Here is a 16,178-nt window from a genome sequence, read left to right as displayed (position 1 = left end):
CAGGATCCCAAGACTTCGTCATCCTGGTCTGCATGACTTTCTGAGAGTCAGAGTTTCGGTCCTCAGCTCCTTCGTTTGGAGGAAAGTGGACTCCAGCTTCGCAGGACCAGTGCGGATGGTCTGCGATCCCGCATCCATGACCAAGCACTCAGAGTGATCTGCCTGTCTTGGGGTCCAGCCCAGGGTCGGAAGGTCCGGACCTCGCAGTGCAAGAAACCAGGTTAGCTACTGTCCGGCTAAGCTGGGGAAGGATGGGTGCGGTTCTCCATCGCGTGAGGAGTGGGTGAGGGATAGACCAGCGGGAAGCAGGTCTGGGAAGGATGGGAGAGCCATGGTCATTAAGGGGTGTGTTGAGAGATTTGGACATTTGGGGTAGGGATGAGAAAGGGCTAGTCATTGGGGAGCAAAGGGAAAGTGCTGGACATTGGGGAGGAATGGGGAAGGGCTGCTTATAGCCACTGCCCAGTCAAGCAGGCAAGGTGGGTGAGGAGGAAGAGTCCTGAGCTTGCTCTGCAGGCCTGGCAGCCTCCCCAGACAGGCACACGCCCAGACAGCAGAGACCTGTAATCTCTGAGAACCAGAGGTATGTCTTCAAAACCACCACTCCCCTAGTCCTCATCTCCCTAGTCCTCCCCTAGTCCTCATCTGTGGTAGTGTGAACCAGTTTGTCACCTTTGTGGTGCTCTGTGGATTCCATTTATTGAGTACTGTTCCAATACTGTGCTGTGGGCTTTACATACATGCAGTCAGAACCCAGTGTTGGTAGCATTATTACACAGAGGAAACTGAGGCTCTGAAAGATGAGCTAAAGTGTCAGTTGATGAGTGACAGATCTTGGATCTTAAAGCTCATGTTGTTAAACACACTGTTCCCTGGATAATGGTTTCCTGCCTGTTGCTGGTCCTTACCTTAGGAGCATTGACCATTGTAGATACTGGGCACAGTAATGTGCTTACATATGCTGAGCTACTTGAACACCAAGGATCTGGGCAAACTGCACAGGATCAGGACTTGAAGGATGAGAAGTCCAGGCTGTCTGTCACTGAACTTAATGAGCATTTGTTTCTCTTATTTTGATGTCATGGTCTTTTCCTCTTATTATGATGGTCTTATGTAGGTAGTGTCAGGCACTGTGAGGTCATGGATATCCACGGAGCATTTGTTTCTCTACTACTATACCCGGTGGTGAGAATCTAATGTGACTGTGAGGGTATGGTTAAGCTGCCCGAGGATTGCTCTTTTTTGTTGTTGTTGTTTGTTTTTTTCAATGTAAGGTCTCACTCTAGCCCATGCTGACCTAGAATTCACTATATAGTCTCAGGGTGGCCTTGAACTCACAGTGATCATCCTACCTCTGCCTCCCAGGTGTTGGGATTAAAGGCATGTGCCACCATGCTGGGCTCCTGAAGATTGCTTTTTTTTTTTTAAGATTTATTTTTATTTATTTATTAGAGACTGAGAGAGAGAGAGAGAGAGAGAGAATGGGCATGCCAGGGCCTCTAGCCACTGCAAATAAACTCCAGACCCATGCACCACCATGTGCATCTGACTTACGTGGGACCTGGAGAATTGAACCTGGGTCCTTAGGCTTCACAGGCATGCGTCTTAACTGCTAAGCCATCTCTCCAGCCCCAGAATTGCTTTTTTTTTTTTTTTTTCCTGGGGGGAGGTGTGAGGTAGAGTCTCATTTTAGTCCAGGCTGACCTGGAATTTACTATGCAATCTCAGGGTGGCCTCAAACTCATGGCAACCCTCCTACCTCTGCCTCACAAATGATGGGATTAAAGGTGTGTGCCACCATGCTCAGCCCGTGGGATTGCTTTTTGATTGTGATTTAACTCATGGGTATCTTTGGTTAGGAAATATAGTTAGCTCCTCAAGTCATGGCTGGTTCTACTTTGGTGTTGCTTGCCTCTCCTACCATTCCCCAAGCTAGAGGTGACCCAGCAGCTGAGTCTATTTGAGTCCTCAAAGTCCTTGGAAAGCACCTGAGGTAGAGGAGAGATGGAAACCCCCCTCATCGCCAGCCCAGGAGGTTGATATCAAGGCCTCCCAGTAAGTCAGTGGCAAATGTGGATCTGAACCCAGGACTCCTGGCCTACTTTTGTGGTCTTTGTGCCCCATCTCTGCATATTGTTTTGTTAATAAAGAACAGTGTTGGGCTGGAGAGATGGCTTAGCGATTAATAGCTTGCCTGTGAAGCCTAAGGATCCCAGTTTGAGGCCCGATTCCCCAGGACCCACATTAGCCAGATGCACAAGGGGGCGCACGCGTCTGGAGTTCGTTTGCAGTGGCTGGAGTCCCTGGCGCGCCCATTCCCTCTCTATCTGTCTTTCTCTGTCTGTCTGTCTGTGTCTCTCTCTGTCTCTCTCTCTCTCAACCCCCCTTTCTCTCTGTCTATAGCTCTCAAATAAACCAATAAATAAAAATGAAACAAAAAATTTTTTTAAAAAAGAACAGTGTTGAGCATGACCCTGTGGGCTCAGGGCACTGAGCTCAGTCTAGCAGACCAGGACCTGTGCACAGTGTCAGAGGCTGTGACACATTCCCCGTTTTCTGATTTCTCCCTATGCCCCAGAGTCCTGAAGGGAAGCATGCCACTCTTCTTCCGGAAGCGGAAACCCAGCGAGGAGGCACGGAAACGCCTGGAGTACCAAATGTGTCTGGTGAGGAACAGTGTATTTCCTCTGACTCTCCCCGGCTGTAGACAAGCCACGCCCCTCCGCCGCCGGCCCGCCCCTGCCAGCGCGCTTCCCTCCCACACTGAGCGCTCAGCACTACCCGGTTCCTCTTCCCTCTGGATCGAAAGCTCTGGGAAAGAAGGGGTGATTGGGTCGCTTCCAGAAGAGATCTATGAAACCAGATAGTGGCTGTGATCCCTTCCAGCTCCTTCCATGTTTCTTTGACTGGTTTGCCCACTCCACAAGGATGCTTTGCTTGGACATTTAAAAATAATTCTTAAAGCCGGGCTTGGAGGAGCACGCCTTTAATCCCAGCACTTGGGAGGCAGAGGGAGGATCGCCATGAGTTTGAGGACACCCTGAGAATACATAGTGAATTCCAGGTCAGCCTGGGCTAGAGTGAGACCCTACCTCAAAAAAGAAAAAAAAAATTGGAAGACTGGGGATATGGCTCAGGGATAAAGCATGCCTGGCATGCTTGGGACACCTGGCACCTTACAGAAACAACATTAATAGTAATATTAGGAAATAATTTTAAAAATTCTTTTTCACCTTTAGGCAAAAGAAGCTGGGGCAGATGACATTCTTGACATCTCTAAATGTGAACTCTCAGAGGTAAACTAAGATTTTTAAAACACTAGTCATAAAGAATTAAGATGGAGCCAGGCGTGGTGATGCACGCCTTTAATCCCAGCACTTGGGAGGCAATGGTAGGAGGATCGCTATGAGTTTGAGGCCACCCTGAGACCACATAGTTAATTCCAGGTCAGCCTGGACCAAAGTAAGACCCTACCTCAAAAAACCAAAAAAAAAAGAATTAATATGGCCAGTGGTGCAGGCCTTTAAACCCAGCACTCAGGAAGCAGAGGTAGGAGGATCACTGTGAGTTCAAGGCCAAGGCCAGCTTGAGACTACATAGTGAATTCCAGGTCAACTGGGCTAGAGTGAAACCCTACCTTGAAAAAAAAAAAGAATTAAGACTATCCTCTGGCCTCCACATAGGCTCCAAGAGCCAAGGCATCTAGTCTAGTTAGAAAATGAGCCCTATGTTTTGGTGCACTTGGGAGGTGGAGGCCGAAGAATTTCCAGTTCAAGGCCAGCTGTGTCTCAGAAAGCAAGGCATTTGGCTGACACGGTCAAAGCCCTGGGTTCCATCCCAAGCAGCACAAAAGAAGACAGAGAGAGTTCACGAATAGCGTGGCTACATACGAGGATCCCATACAGAAAAAGAGAAGATACCTCCAAACCCCTCAGATACTAGCAGAGTCAGGCTTCTGTAGCCCCTGACAGGGTTCATGATGGGGACTCAGTAGGTGGCCTAGGGCAGGGCCATCTCCTGTCTACTATCAGAGGAGGGCTGGCCACCCCTCCTCCAGTTTCGTCCCTCCCTCAGCTGAGCACTGTTCTCCAAGTCAGCATCTTGCCCTCGCCTCCCACCCATCTCTCCCTCAGCCCAGTGCCACTCCTAGAGCAGATGACAGGCTGGCAGGAGAGGAGGCACTTACCCTTATTTGTCTTCTCTTAGATCCCGTTTGGGGCTTTTGCGACATGCAAAGTTCTGCAGAAGAAGGTGAGCGGAGTCTTTATCTTCAGAGAACGGCTTACTGTGCGCTTGCTTGGTAGAAACCACATGGGTCTTTGAGGAGCCATCCTCCTCCTCAAATGGCCACCTCCCTTCCCGTTGGCTCTCACCTTTGCTCTGGCCCACGGTAGGGGTTGTCACACTTAGAGAGCAGACTGGGGGTTAGATAACCCTGGCTCTGCCTTCTTGACTTGGTTAACTTCCTGAAACCCTCACATCTTGGTTCCTTCATCTGTGGAGTGAAGAAGACGTTCAGAGCTGTACTCTTGGTGGTGCGCGAGAGAGGGGGAGTACAATGCTTGTCGCCTAGTGCCTGCTTATGACTCCCCAGTGTCACAGTAGAAACTGTACTCATTTCGTCCCGGGGAGATGAGGAGTGGATTGCAGTGTCGCCTCTGCAGGCTGGGATGAACGTAGGTGTGTGTTCTCTTAGTAGCTTGTCTAGACCCAGAGAGAGAAAAAGGGGGCTTCCTACCAAAAGCATGATGAACCTTTTGCCCCTGACATATGATAGCAGCAGCTGACCTCTGTATATACCCACAGGTGACATGGAATGACCACTGGATCATGTGCCCGCCCTGGGCCAAACATGTCCATTTGTCTTGTTAATCATCATGGCAACCCTCCAATGCAGGCACTTCATTATTCTCCATTTTCCATGAAGATGCTAAGGCAGGGGCAGTCTAAGGCAACAGATAATCTCTTCTCAAAACAGAAAGTAGAATTAAACACCAAACTCCCTTGTGCCCTTGGAATTCCAGACCTTTAAAAAAATTTTTTTGAGAATCTAAACATATGGACATATTACAAATTGGTGATAATTCCATTGGATTATAATCTCCCCTCTCCCCAGTCCTCATTTTACTGAAGGTCCTCAGTTATTGGTAGTCACTGTGGGGGTAATAAAGGAGACTCAAAACTCAGTGCAGATAATTGGCGACTGTCCAGAGCACAACACTAAAGGAGACTTAAAACACAGCCTCCAAAGCATAGGGAATATTGCAGAAGAGGAGACAGAAAGAACCTAAGAGCCACAGGGTGGAAAGGTGTGCTCAGGAATTCCAGATCTTAAAATCATCATGTTTAGTAGTCCTGTGACTTTAACAGCATCTCCCGTCATGTGTCTGGCTGAGCAAATGATGCCCTAAGTGTGGTAGGGCCACTGTGTTCCCTGTGTGAAGCCACTTGATTTTAGCCTTTCCTGCCTGTCTGTGCCCTGATCTCTCGCCGACCTTTGTCTCACAGGTGTTGATTGTGCACACAAATCACCTCGCTTCCCTGCTTCCCAAATCCTGCAGTATCCTGAGCCTCACCACCATCAAGGTAACCAGCCCAATCCAGCCACTGGGGTCTCTGGTGCACCAGGGGGCAGCTGGCCTTCTCCACCCTCCTCAGTTCTCCTCTGTTAAAACTTATACTAGATAGGCCTTCTAGAAAAGCTGTTGTGGGGTTTGATCAGTGTGGTTTACTGAGCATACACATGGCATGGGGCAGCAAAGAGAACCAGGCCAGGCCCTGGCTTTGAGGTTTCCACTCTAGCTGGAAACTCAGCGTGAGTTAGCTGGCTGAAGGATGGAAGCCGTAGCCCAAAGAAAGAACTGGAGGAGCCGGGCATGGTGGCGCACATCTTTAATCCCAGCACTCGGGAGGCAGAGGTAGGAGGATTGCCATGAGTTCAAGGCCACCCTGAGACTACACAGTTAATTCCAGGTCAGCCTGGGCTAGAGTGAGACCCTACCTAAAATAATAATAAACAGTAGGGAAGACATCACCCCTGGGCTATTCTGCATGAACTGGAGCCTTGTGAGTGGGAATATACACGCCCAGTGAGGGCTGGAGCATGCGCACTGCACACTAGGCATTCTTCATGGTAACTTGACAGGTGAGGTGGGTGAAGTTTTTGCTGCATTCTCTTTTCTTTCAATTCCCACATACCGAACACATTGCTCTCCCACTGAGTCACACAGAAACCCAGGTTTTTGTTATCATTGATATTGTTTGTTTTTGTTTTTTGTTTTTCGAGGTAGGATCTCACTCTAGCTCACACTGACCTGGAATTCACTATGTAGTCTCAGGGTGGCCGCAAACTCATGGTGATCCTCCTACCTCTGCCTCCTGAGTGCTGGGATTAAAGGTGTACGCCACCACACGCTGCTCTATTTTTTTTTTAATATTTTTATTTATTTGAGAGAGAAAAAGAGGTAGAGAGAGAGAATGGGTATGCATGGGCCTCTAGCCACTGCAGACAAACTCCAGATGCATGTGCCACCTTTGGTTTTGCCAGCATGTGCCTTAATCGCTAAGGCATCTCTCCAGCCCCTGACCATTATTTCTATATTCAGAAAAAAAAAAAAAATAGAGAAACATTTAAGCCAGACATGGCAGCACATACCTGTAATCCCAGCACTGGGAAGGCTGAAGCAGGAGAACCAACAAACACTGAAAAAGAGAAGAAGAGATTCGGAGGGGGGGGAGGATGAAAGGAGAAAGGAAAGGAAAGAACACGAGGTGCGATTGCGGCAGAGTGAGTAGAAGGAAGGGTGGGCTGAGGTACCACATGTGCTAGGTGGCCCTGTTACCCTCCAGCTGCTCTGGAACCTAGAGTCCCAGTGGCTGACAGGACTCTTCTCTCTACAGGTTCTGGATCTCCATGACAATCAGCTGACCGCCCTTCCTGATGACATAGGGCAACTTACAGCCCTGCAGGTAAGGCCACAGGACATGGAAGCCCACCCCTGACGGTGGAATGTTCTGGTGCACTCTCAACAGTGGACACAGGTTGCACTTGGTGCCTGTGGCCCCCTTGCCATTGTGCTTGGGCTCTGGGAGTCTCTACTGGGTTTTTGGCACATGTACTTTGTGGGACTTCAACATGGGCTTCCATGTCTTTGCCCAAAAACAAATGCCCAGTGAGGAGGGGGCTGGAGAGATGGCTTAGCAGTCAAGGTGCTTGCCTGCGAATCCTCAGGACCTCGGTTAGACTCCCCAGAGCCCATGTAAGCCAGGTGCACATGGTGGCACATGCGTCTGGAGTTCATTCGCAATGTCCACAGGCCATGGTTGTGCCCATTCACCCTGCCCCCACCTCAAATAAATACATAAAAATGCCCAGTGAGCCCACATCTCAAGAAGACCGATTCTGCGCTCCCAGCTCGCTCGTCAGTCACCACCCTTGCACGAAGAACGCCCGCGTGGGCCAGCCCTGCGCTCAGCCTGCCCTGGCATCCCCTGCAGAGATCCCAGCCACCACCCTGCCAGACTCAGTGCTGGCAGGAGAAGCGGCTCCCGTGGCACTTAGACTGCAGACCCAGTAAGACCCAGAAGACCCCCTGTAGACTCAGCGGCAGAGCACAGGCTTAGCACACCCAAGCCTGCATTTCCACCCCAGCACCTCTAAACAAACAAAGACCCATATGATGATGGGACCTAGCTGGCTTCCTAGCCTCCTCTCTCTCCTTTGCTCACCAAGATCACTTCCTAGTCTACCCCTGGTCCCACCCCATCAGGGCCTGTCCACAGCAGCTGTGTTCTGGACCTATCGGCAGGGCTTGACCTTGGTCCCAACCTCCCTATCTACATGAATCCCCTGTCTCCCAAGAGCAGATTGCTGTCCATCATTGTTATTACATACTTACTGCCCACTGATGGGCCTTCTGCTAAAATGACATCTCTGGGGGGTAGGGGCCCTTTGCCCAGCTCACTGCTTAACCCCAGAGAGGACTGGGGAATGGCTTCCATGAACACACCATCACATCGGTGAAGTGACTGCATGTTACAGAAAACTGAGGTGTGAACTGAAACTGGCCCGAAGTTGCACAAGGCACAGTAGCAGAGCAACAGTGCTTGTCCCCACTGGGAACCACAGTGCATGCCTTGCCTTAGGACTGGGGAGATAAGCTTTTATTTATTTATTTATTTATTTATTTATTTATTATTTTATATGATTATTATTTTTTTTTATTTTTTGTTTTTTTAGTTTTTCACAGTTGGGTCTCACTCTAGCCCAAGCTGACCTGGAATTCACTATGTAGTCTCAGGGTAGCCTTGAACACACGGTGATCCTCCTACCTCTGCCTCCCTAGTGCTGGGATTAAAGGCGTGCGCCACCATGCCCTGCAAGATAAGCTTTTTTAATGTGATATTTTTATAGAGTTGCTGTACTGTGTGTCTTGTAACTTTTGAACACATGACAATATATCCTAGACATCCTTGATTCATCAAACATTTATCTGCCACATTATTATTATTACTATTATTATTATTATTATTATTATTATTTTGGTTTTTCAAGGTAGGGTCTCACTCTAGCCCAGGCTGACCTGGAATTCACTCTGTATTCTCAGTGTGGCCTCAAACTCATAAGCAATCCTCCTACCTTTGCCTCCCAAGTGCTGGGATTAAAGGCGTGTGCCACTACGCCTGGCCCACATTGATTTTATTTTTGGTTTTTCAAGGTAGGGTCTCACTCTAGCCCAGGCTGACCTAGAATTCACTATCTAGTCTCAGGGTGGCCTCAAACTATGACAATCCTCCCTCCTCTGCCTCCTGAGTGCTGGGATTAAAGGCGTGTGCCATCATGCCCAGGTTCTATTATATGAATTATTTATTTATTTATTTGCAGATATGTGTGTGTGTGTGTGTGTGTGTGTGTGTGTGGAGAGTTAGAAAGAGAGAGACAGAGAGGGAGGGAGGGGGGAAGGGAGGGAGAATGGGTGTATCAGGGCCTCCCGCCACTGCAAATTAACTTGACATGCATGTGCCACTGTGCATCTGGCTTTATGTGGGCAACAGGGGGTTGAACCTGGGTCCTTAGGCTTTGCAGGCAAGTGCCTTAACTTCTGAGCCATCTCTCCAATCCTATATATTTTTTTCAAGAGACATATTTTATTTATTTATTTATTAGAGAGAGAGAAAGAGGCAGGAAGAAATAAAGAGATAATATGTCAGGGCCTCCAGCCATTGCAAACAATCTCCAGATGTATGCACTACCTTATGCATCTGGCTTTACATGGGTACTGAGGAATTGAACCCAAGACATTAGTTTTTGTAGGCAAATGCCTTAACCATTGAGACATTTCTCCATTGTATCATCCCCCCACCCCTTTCCTTTTTCTGTTGTTGTTGTTTTCTGAAGTAGGGTCTCATTCTAGCTCAGGCTGACCTGAAATTCACTATGTAGTCTCAGGGTGGCCTTGAACTCACCATGGCGACCCTCCTACCTCTGCCTCCTGAGTGCTGGAATTAAAGGTGCTCTGCATATTGTATCAATTTTTAATGGCTAGTGTGGTATCAGGTTAGCCTAGCTCACCCGGCATTGTCACATCCTGGAGTGACCATCGCTGTGGGAGTCTTCGGAGCCCAGGCTCCAATCCCAACACCACCAGCTCCAGCCTTGAAGTGTGGTACAGATCGCAGAATCATTTAGTTTGCTCAGCTACTGTTGTTCAACACTGGATCACCAGAGCCTAATCCTCTGCTGCCTCACTCAGCCCCCAACCCTGTTAGCCCTTCTCCCACCCCCATTGGTTGTATGCGTTTCCTTGGCGTTCTGCTGTAGTGTAAATGACAGAGCCTCAGCCAGGAGCAGGCCTCGCTGTCCTGGGCACATGGCTTTACCTCTGAGACTGTTGCCACATTCCTCAGCTGGGCCTGTAGCACCTATGCCATCCTGGCAGGACTGCAGGAAGGGTTAAAGGGAGGCACATCAGTGCCTGGATGTCGCTGCTGTCTTGTGGGACTCCTCATGTCATTCCTTTCTTTCTTAGGTATTGAATGTGGAAAAGAATCAACTGACCCATCTCCCACGCTCCATTGGGAACCTAGCCCAACTGCAGACCCTCAGTGTGAAAGGTAAGGGGCAGGAAGCCCTGCCCACGTAACTCTTAGACAGCTCTAGGATCAGACCACCTCCAATCAGCCAGGACACATAGGGTGGTCTGCGTGGGTGCCATTGAGTGCCAGGGTGATGCTGTAAACCACACTGACCGCCCGCTTGTTCCGTCTGTCTCCTTGGCAACAAGAAGCAGACTGTCTGGACTTAAAGGACGGGGTGCATGCAACTGTGACAGCTAGGCTCAGTAGCTGGACGAGAGAGGAATGGACTGACAGCAGCAGCATTGGTGCGGAGTGGCACAGGCTACTCCAGGAGTAGCGCTTGCACACACGCACACTGCACTGTGACCAGCCTCCATGGGCAGGCGGAGCACAGGGGTTTGCCCAGCTAACGCGAGGGAATCCAAGGCTCAGTGGTATGGCCTATTCAAGGCTTCCCCAGGAAGGTACCAGTGCAGATTCCAATGCCGTGTCTTCTCCCTCCTCTTCCCCCTCCAAGGAGGGCTTGCTTGCCATACCCCAGCTCTTTTCTTTCCTCTTCCTGACCCTGAGCCCTTTCTGCACAGAATGCCTCAGGCTCATCTCGCTGTGGGGGGGGGTGTGACTGAGGAGAAAACCAGTGGTGAGCCACTTAGTGATCACTTTCTATGTGGCAGTATTGTAGAAATTCTCTGGAAAGATCACTCCAAGGCCAGAATGAGTGAAAGTAGAGGAGTTCCTTACCCGGGGGGCCAAAAAGCTTGAGGTAGCCCTCCAAAGAGCTTTGGCCCCAGCAGAGATTTTATTTCCATTTTATAGTTCTCATAGCCAAAGGGAGGGAAAGTGAACAAATGAGATGTGACAATTTGCATATTAGTCATTTCTGTAGTCAGGCCACCCTAACAAGGAATGCCATTTTACTTTGTTTTAGCCTAAACTGTCCTTCTTATCATCCCTTTGGGCCCTTTCTGGACAGCTTCTCCTTTGGGAGTTTTTCCATCTGCTGACAAAGATAGGTTTTAGCTCCTCAACAATTCTTACAGTAACCCAGTGAATCAGTTCAACTTTTAAGTTCTTTTCTACCGCAGCAGCACATCATCTCATATCGTCTCCTTCGATACTCCTGAGAGGCTGCATAGTGTTATAATTTCCATTCCCATTTTACAGATAGAAAACTGAGACCTAGGCTGGAGGGATGGCTTAGTGGTTAAGGTGTTTGCCTGCAATGCCAGAGGACCCAGGTTCAAGTCCCCAGGACCACATAAGCCAGATACACAAGGTGGCGCATGTGTCTGGAGTTCATTTGCAGTGGATGAAGGTCCTGGCGTACCCAGTCTCAGTTAGTCAGTCTCTGTCTCTCTCTTTCTCTTTCTCCTCCTTCCCTCTTTCTCTCTGTTAAATGAAAAAAAAAAATTAAAAACAAAATAAAACTGAGGCCTGGGGAGGGAGGTCACCCTGCTTGCTAGTAAGTGGTGACAACCTCTGCAGCACTGTCCCCTGAGTCCTCTGGGTTTCAGGAAGGGAAGTGGCAGAGGGGCTTTGGGGTGCTGAGTCCTGCTATCCTGGTCTCTTCAGACAACAAGTTGAAGGAGCTGCCAGACATGTTGGGGGAGCTGCGAAGCCTGCGCACCCTGGACATCAGTGAGAACGAGATCCAGAGACTGCCACAGATGCTGGCACATGTTCGGACCCTGGAGGTGAGTTTGGGTGCCGCTCTGGCGGTTCTTTGTGGACCACCCCCCCCCCTGCATTCTAGAGTGCCTGCCCTGGTCCCAGGGTGCCAGGTCCATCAAACCATCGTCCTAGGAGCTCACAAAGAGAATGGTGTGTGAACACATGGCATGACTTTGCTGCCATCGTGGAGTGGAGGGAAGGTGGAAGTCAAGCATGAAGAAGAGCAGATGCCCAGCTCTCCATGGAAGTAATGGTGTGAGATCCAACGAGGTCTGTGGTGCAGACCTGGACCACGGGCATCCCGTGGAGAGAGCAGGCTGAGGAGAGGCCGGAGGGAAGCACAGGCCCGGGACGAGGAAGTGATGATGTTGGAAGTTGCTGTGCCCAGAGCCCAAAAGGCTGGGAGAGAGAGACAGAAGACAGCCAGGGGAACGTGTTGGGGGTCTGGGCTTTCATGTGGTAGTCCAGAAACTGTGCCTCATTAGACCACAGGGACGCTGTATGAGTCATCTCAGACTGACCTAGCAAAGGACCCAAGACCAGGCAGTTTACACAAGAAAAGATTGTGTTCTCGTGGGCAAGAGCCCGGAGGTCCAAGATCAAGGTATTGAGAGGCAGAGGCTGCTCTTTCCTGTTACCCGTCATCTGCCTTCTGTGTCTTTCTGTGTCGAAATTTCCTCCCCTTCTTCTTTTTTCCTTTAATGGGATCCCAACTTCCTTAATACTGTAGTTTCTTTGTTTATTTCCTTGTTTTCTATTTTTTATTTATGAGATAGAGTGCACATAGGTGTGCCAAGGCCTCCAGGCACTGCATACAAACTCTAGACACATGCACTACCATGTGTATCTGCTTTATGTGGGTACTGGGGAATTGAGCCTGGGTCCTTAGGTTTCACAGACAAGCACCTTAACGGCTAAGCAATCTCTCCAGCCTCCAGATCTTTTTTTTAAATATATTTTTTTTATTGACAACTTTCATAATTGTAAACAATATCCCATGGTAATGCCCCCTCCCTCCACTTTCCCCTTTGAAACTCCATTTTCCATCATATCTCCTCCCCCTGTCAATCAGTCTCTCTTAGTTTGATGTCATGATCTTTTCCTCCTATTATGATGGTCTTATGTAGGTAGTGTCAGGCACTGTGAGGTCATAGATATCCAAGCCGTTTTGTGTCTGGAAGAGCACATTGTAAGGAGTCCTACACTTCCTTTGGCTCTTACATTCTTTCCGCCACCTCTTCCGCAATGGACCCTGGGCCATGGAAGGTGTGATTGCCATATTTCAGTGCTGAGCACTCTTCTGTTACTTCTTCTCAGCACCATGGCCAGATCTCTTCTTAAAGGGCATCAGTCAAAAAGCCAGGCAGCTGAGCATGGTGGCAGACACCTTTAATCCCAGCACTCAGGAGGCTGAAGTAGGAGAATCTCTGAATTCAAGGCCAGCTTGGGCTATAGAGTGATTTCTAGGTCATCCTGAGCTAGAGTAAGACCTTGCTCAAAAAAAAAAAAAAAAAAAAAAAAAGGAAAAGAAAGAGAAAAATAAAAGACCAATACCTAGGAGGAGAATAAGGAGTTCAAGATCATCCTCAGCCAATATGGAAAGTTCCAGGCCTGTCTGAGCTACATAAGAAAAGAAAGAAAGAAAGAAAGAGAGAGAGAGAGCAGGGAGCTGAAGAGATGGCTGAGGGGTTGAAGGCACTTGCTGCAAAGCCCAACAGCTGGATTCAATTCCCCAGTGCCCACGTAAAGCCAGATACACAACATGGCTCAAGCGTCTGTTCTTCATGTCCATACTCTCTCCCCCTTTCCTCTCCCCCTCAAATAAATAAATAAACAAAATTTAACTAGAAAAAAAAAATAGAGAGAGAGAAGAGATACCAGTCAGATTGGTTTACGGTCCAGCCTAACTCTAAATGAAGTCTTATTCTGGGGCCCAGAGATTAGGACTTAAGTGAATAAAGGGCAGATACAGACAACAGTGCAAACCAGCCTACACAAGATAGTTTATGTTCACCTGGTACTTTCTAGGGCTAGACCTGTGTTAGCTCCCTAACTCTCAGAAATCTTATGGGCCACATACTGTGGACCATATTGCAGAGGAAGAGACCAGGACACAGCAGCTTGTGGGGCTTACCAAGGGGTACACAGCTGGCCATGGGGGTTTCCTAGCCAGCCCCCTGCATCAACCCCTGTGCTTTTCACCTTGGTGCAGTCCCATGTTTTTAAATATTTTATTTTATTTTATTTTTGGTTTTTCAAGGTAGAGTCTCACTCTAGCCCAGGCTGACCTGGAATTCACTATGTAGTCGCAGGGCAGCCTCGAACTCATGGCGATCCTACTACCTCTGCCTCCCGAGTGCTGGGATTAAAGCGCCATCATGCCCGGCTCTAAATATTTTATTTTTATTTGACAGAGAAAGAATGGGCATGCCAGGGCCTTCAGCCATTGCAAACAAACTCCAGACCTGTGCGCCTCCTTGTGCATCTGGCTAATGTGGGTCTGGGGAATTAAGCCTGGGTCCTTTGGCTTTGCAGACAAACACCTTAACCGTTAAGCCATCCCTCCAGCCCAGTCTCGTGTTTTGTTTTGTTTTTTAATTTGAGAGTGACAGACAGATAGACAGACAGAGAAAGAGGCAGAGAGAGAGAATGGGCACGCCAGGGCCTCCAGCCACTGCAAACGAACTCCAGATGCATGTGCCCCCTTGTGCATCTGGCTAACGTGGGTCCTGGGGAACCGAGCCTCGAACCGGGGTCCTTAGGCTTCACAGGCAAGCGCTTAACTGCTAAGCTATCTCTCCAGCCCAGTCTTGTGTTTTTAATGAGGGCTTATCTTCCACGGTGGTGACAGGCTGGCTGAGGGCTCCAGAACTCCCTGATTCAGTCAGTAGATCACTTCTTTCAAGCCACACTGCAGAGCCAAGGTGTGTGGAGCAGACGGTGGGTGAGCTGACCCAGCGAAGGGCATGGCTTCCTTCCATGACTTCCCTACCGGGGCGGTGGCCTCCAAAAGTGTAAGGTAGTGAGGACAGTAGCAGAACAGCTGGCTCATGTCCATCTTTGTGCAGTCCACAAGAATGTTCTGTGGTGATGGCAATGTTCGACTGTGCCGCCCAAATCAGCGGCCAGTAGCCTACGTGTGGGCACTTGAAAGGTGGCCAGTGTCACCAGGGAACTAGACGACATCATTGAGTCTAAGTTAATTCGTATTTAACCAGCCATATGTGCTTAGCCGTTACCAGATGTGTCAGCACAGCTCAGAGTAAGGGTTCCCAGGCCTGAGGCAGTCCTGAGGCAGTCCTAAGGGCCCCGGGGATTGGGATGTGGCTAAGTGGTAGAGCCCTTGCCGAGCATGCTTGAGCCACCATACTGCGGCAAAGCTCTGAGAGGCTCATATTTTCCAGGAAGCTCCTTTTTTTAACTTTTTTATTATCATTATTATTATTGAGAACTTCCATAATTAAACACAATAAACCATGACAATTTCTTCCCCCCCCCACTTTCCCCTTCACAACTCTGTTCTCTATCATGTCCCCTCCCCCTGTCAATCAGTCTCTCTTTTATTTTGTTTGATGTTATAATATTTTCCTCCTATTGGTCTTATGTAAATAGTGTCAGGCACTGTGAGGTCATGGATATCCAGGCCATTTTATATCTGGAAGAGTGCATTGTAAGGAGTCATGCCCTTCCTTTGCCTCTTACATTCTTCCTGCCACCTCTTCCACAATGGACCCAGAGCCTTGGAAGGTGTGATGGCAATGTTTCAGTGTTGTGCACTCCTCTGTCACTTCTGCTCAGCACTGTGGTGCCTTCTGAGTCATCCCAGAGGTCACCACCATCTGAAAAGAGAAGCTTCTGTAACCAAAAATGAGAGTAAAATTAACATATGGGTATGAACATTAAGAGAAATGCTTACCAGGCAGTTTAATGAGCATAATATATGCATTTAGCCAGACACCAGCAGGTGTTACACCCCAGGGCTCATAGGTTTTCAGTACCATGAAGCTTCTTGGTGGTACCCAGATCAAACCTGTTTTTTGTTTGTTTGTTTGTTTGTTTTTCAAGGTAAGGTCTTGCTGTAGCCCAGACTGATCTGGAATTCACTATGTAGTCTCAGGGTGGCCTCGAACTCACAGCAATCTTCCTACCTCTGCCTTCTGAGTGCTGGGATTAAAGGCGTGCGCCACCACGCCCGGCCCTTAATATGTTTTTGTTTATTACTTATTTATTTGTTTGAGAGCAACAGAGAGAAAGAGGCAGAATGAGCCCTCCAGGGCCTCCAACCGCTGCGAAAGAACTCCAGATGTGTGTGCCACCTGTGAATCTGGCTTACATGGGTCCTGGGGGAATTGAACCTGGATTGAACCTTAACCACTAAGCCCTGTTTCTGCTTTTTTCTTTTTTCGAGGTAGGGGTCTCACTCTAGTCCA

The 16,178-nt window shown here is 48.8% G+C and overlaps 1 protein-coding gene across 3 annotated transcripts in view; it reads left to right on the top strand.

Annotated features, from left to right (window-relative positions):
- Lrsam1 (leucine rich repeat and sterile alpha motif containing 1) overlaps positions 1–16,178 on the top strand; it is a 55,907-nt gene that overhangs the window by 368 nt on the left and 39,361 nt on the right. For all 3 annotated transcript variants that reach the window (XM_045161158.1, XM_045161164.1, XM_045161150.1), the window contains exons 2-9: positions 4–220; positions 2,579–2,666; positions 3,240–3,296; positions 4,207–4,251; positions 5,509–5,586; positions 6,901–6,969; positions 10,029–10,113; positions 11,650–11,771. In XM_045161158.1, coding sequence (XP_045017093.1) covers positions 2,595–2,666; positions 3,240–3,296; positions 4,207–4,251; positions 5,509–5,586; positions 6,901–6,969; positions 10,029–10,113; positions 11,650–11,771 — 528 coding nt within the window. In that variant the 5' untranslated portion in view covers positions 4–220; positions 2,579–2,594. The remainder of the gene's footprint in view (positions 1–3; positions 221–2,578; positions 2,667–3,239; positions 3,297–4,206; positions 4,252–5,508; positions 5,587–6,900; positions 6,970–10,028; positions 10,114–11,649; positions 11,772–16,178) is intronic.

Source organism: Jaculus jaculus, chromosome 1 (genome assembly GCF_020740685.1).
Source record: "Jaculus jaculus isolate mJacJac1 chromosome 1, mJacJac1.mat.Y.cur, whole genome shotgun sequence".
In the NCBI taxonomy this organism is placed as follows: Eukaryota; Metazoa; Chordata; class Mammalia; order Rodentia; family Dipodidae; genus Jaculus; species Jaculus jaculus.
The sequence above is the reverse complement of the archived record's forward strand: the minus strand, read 5'-3'. Positions and strand labels throughout refer to the sequence as shown.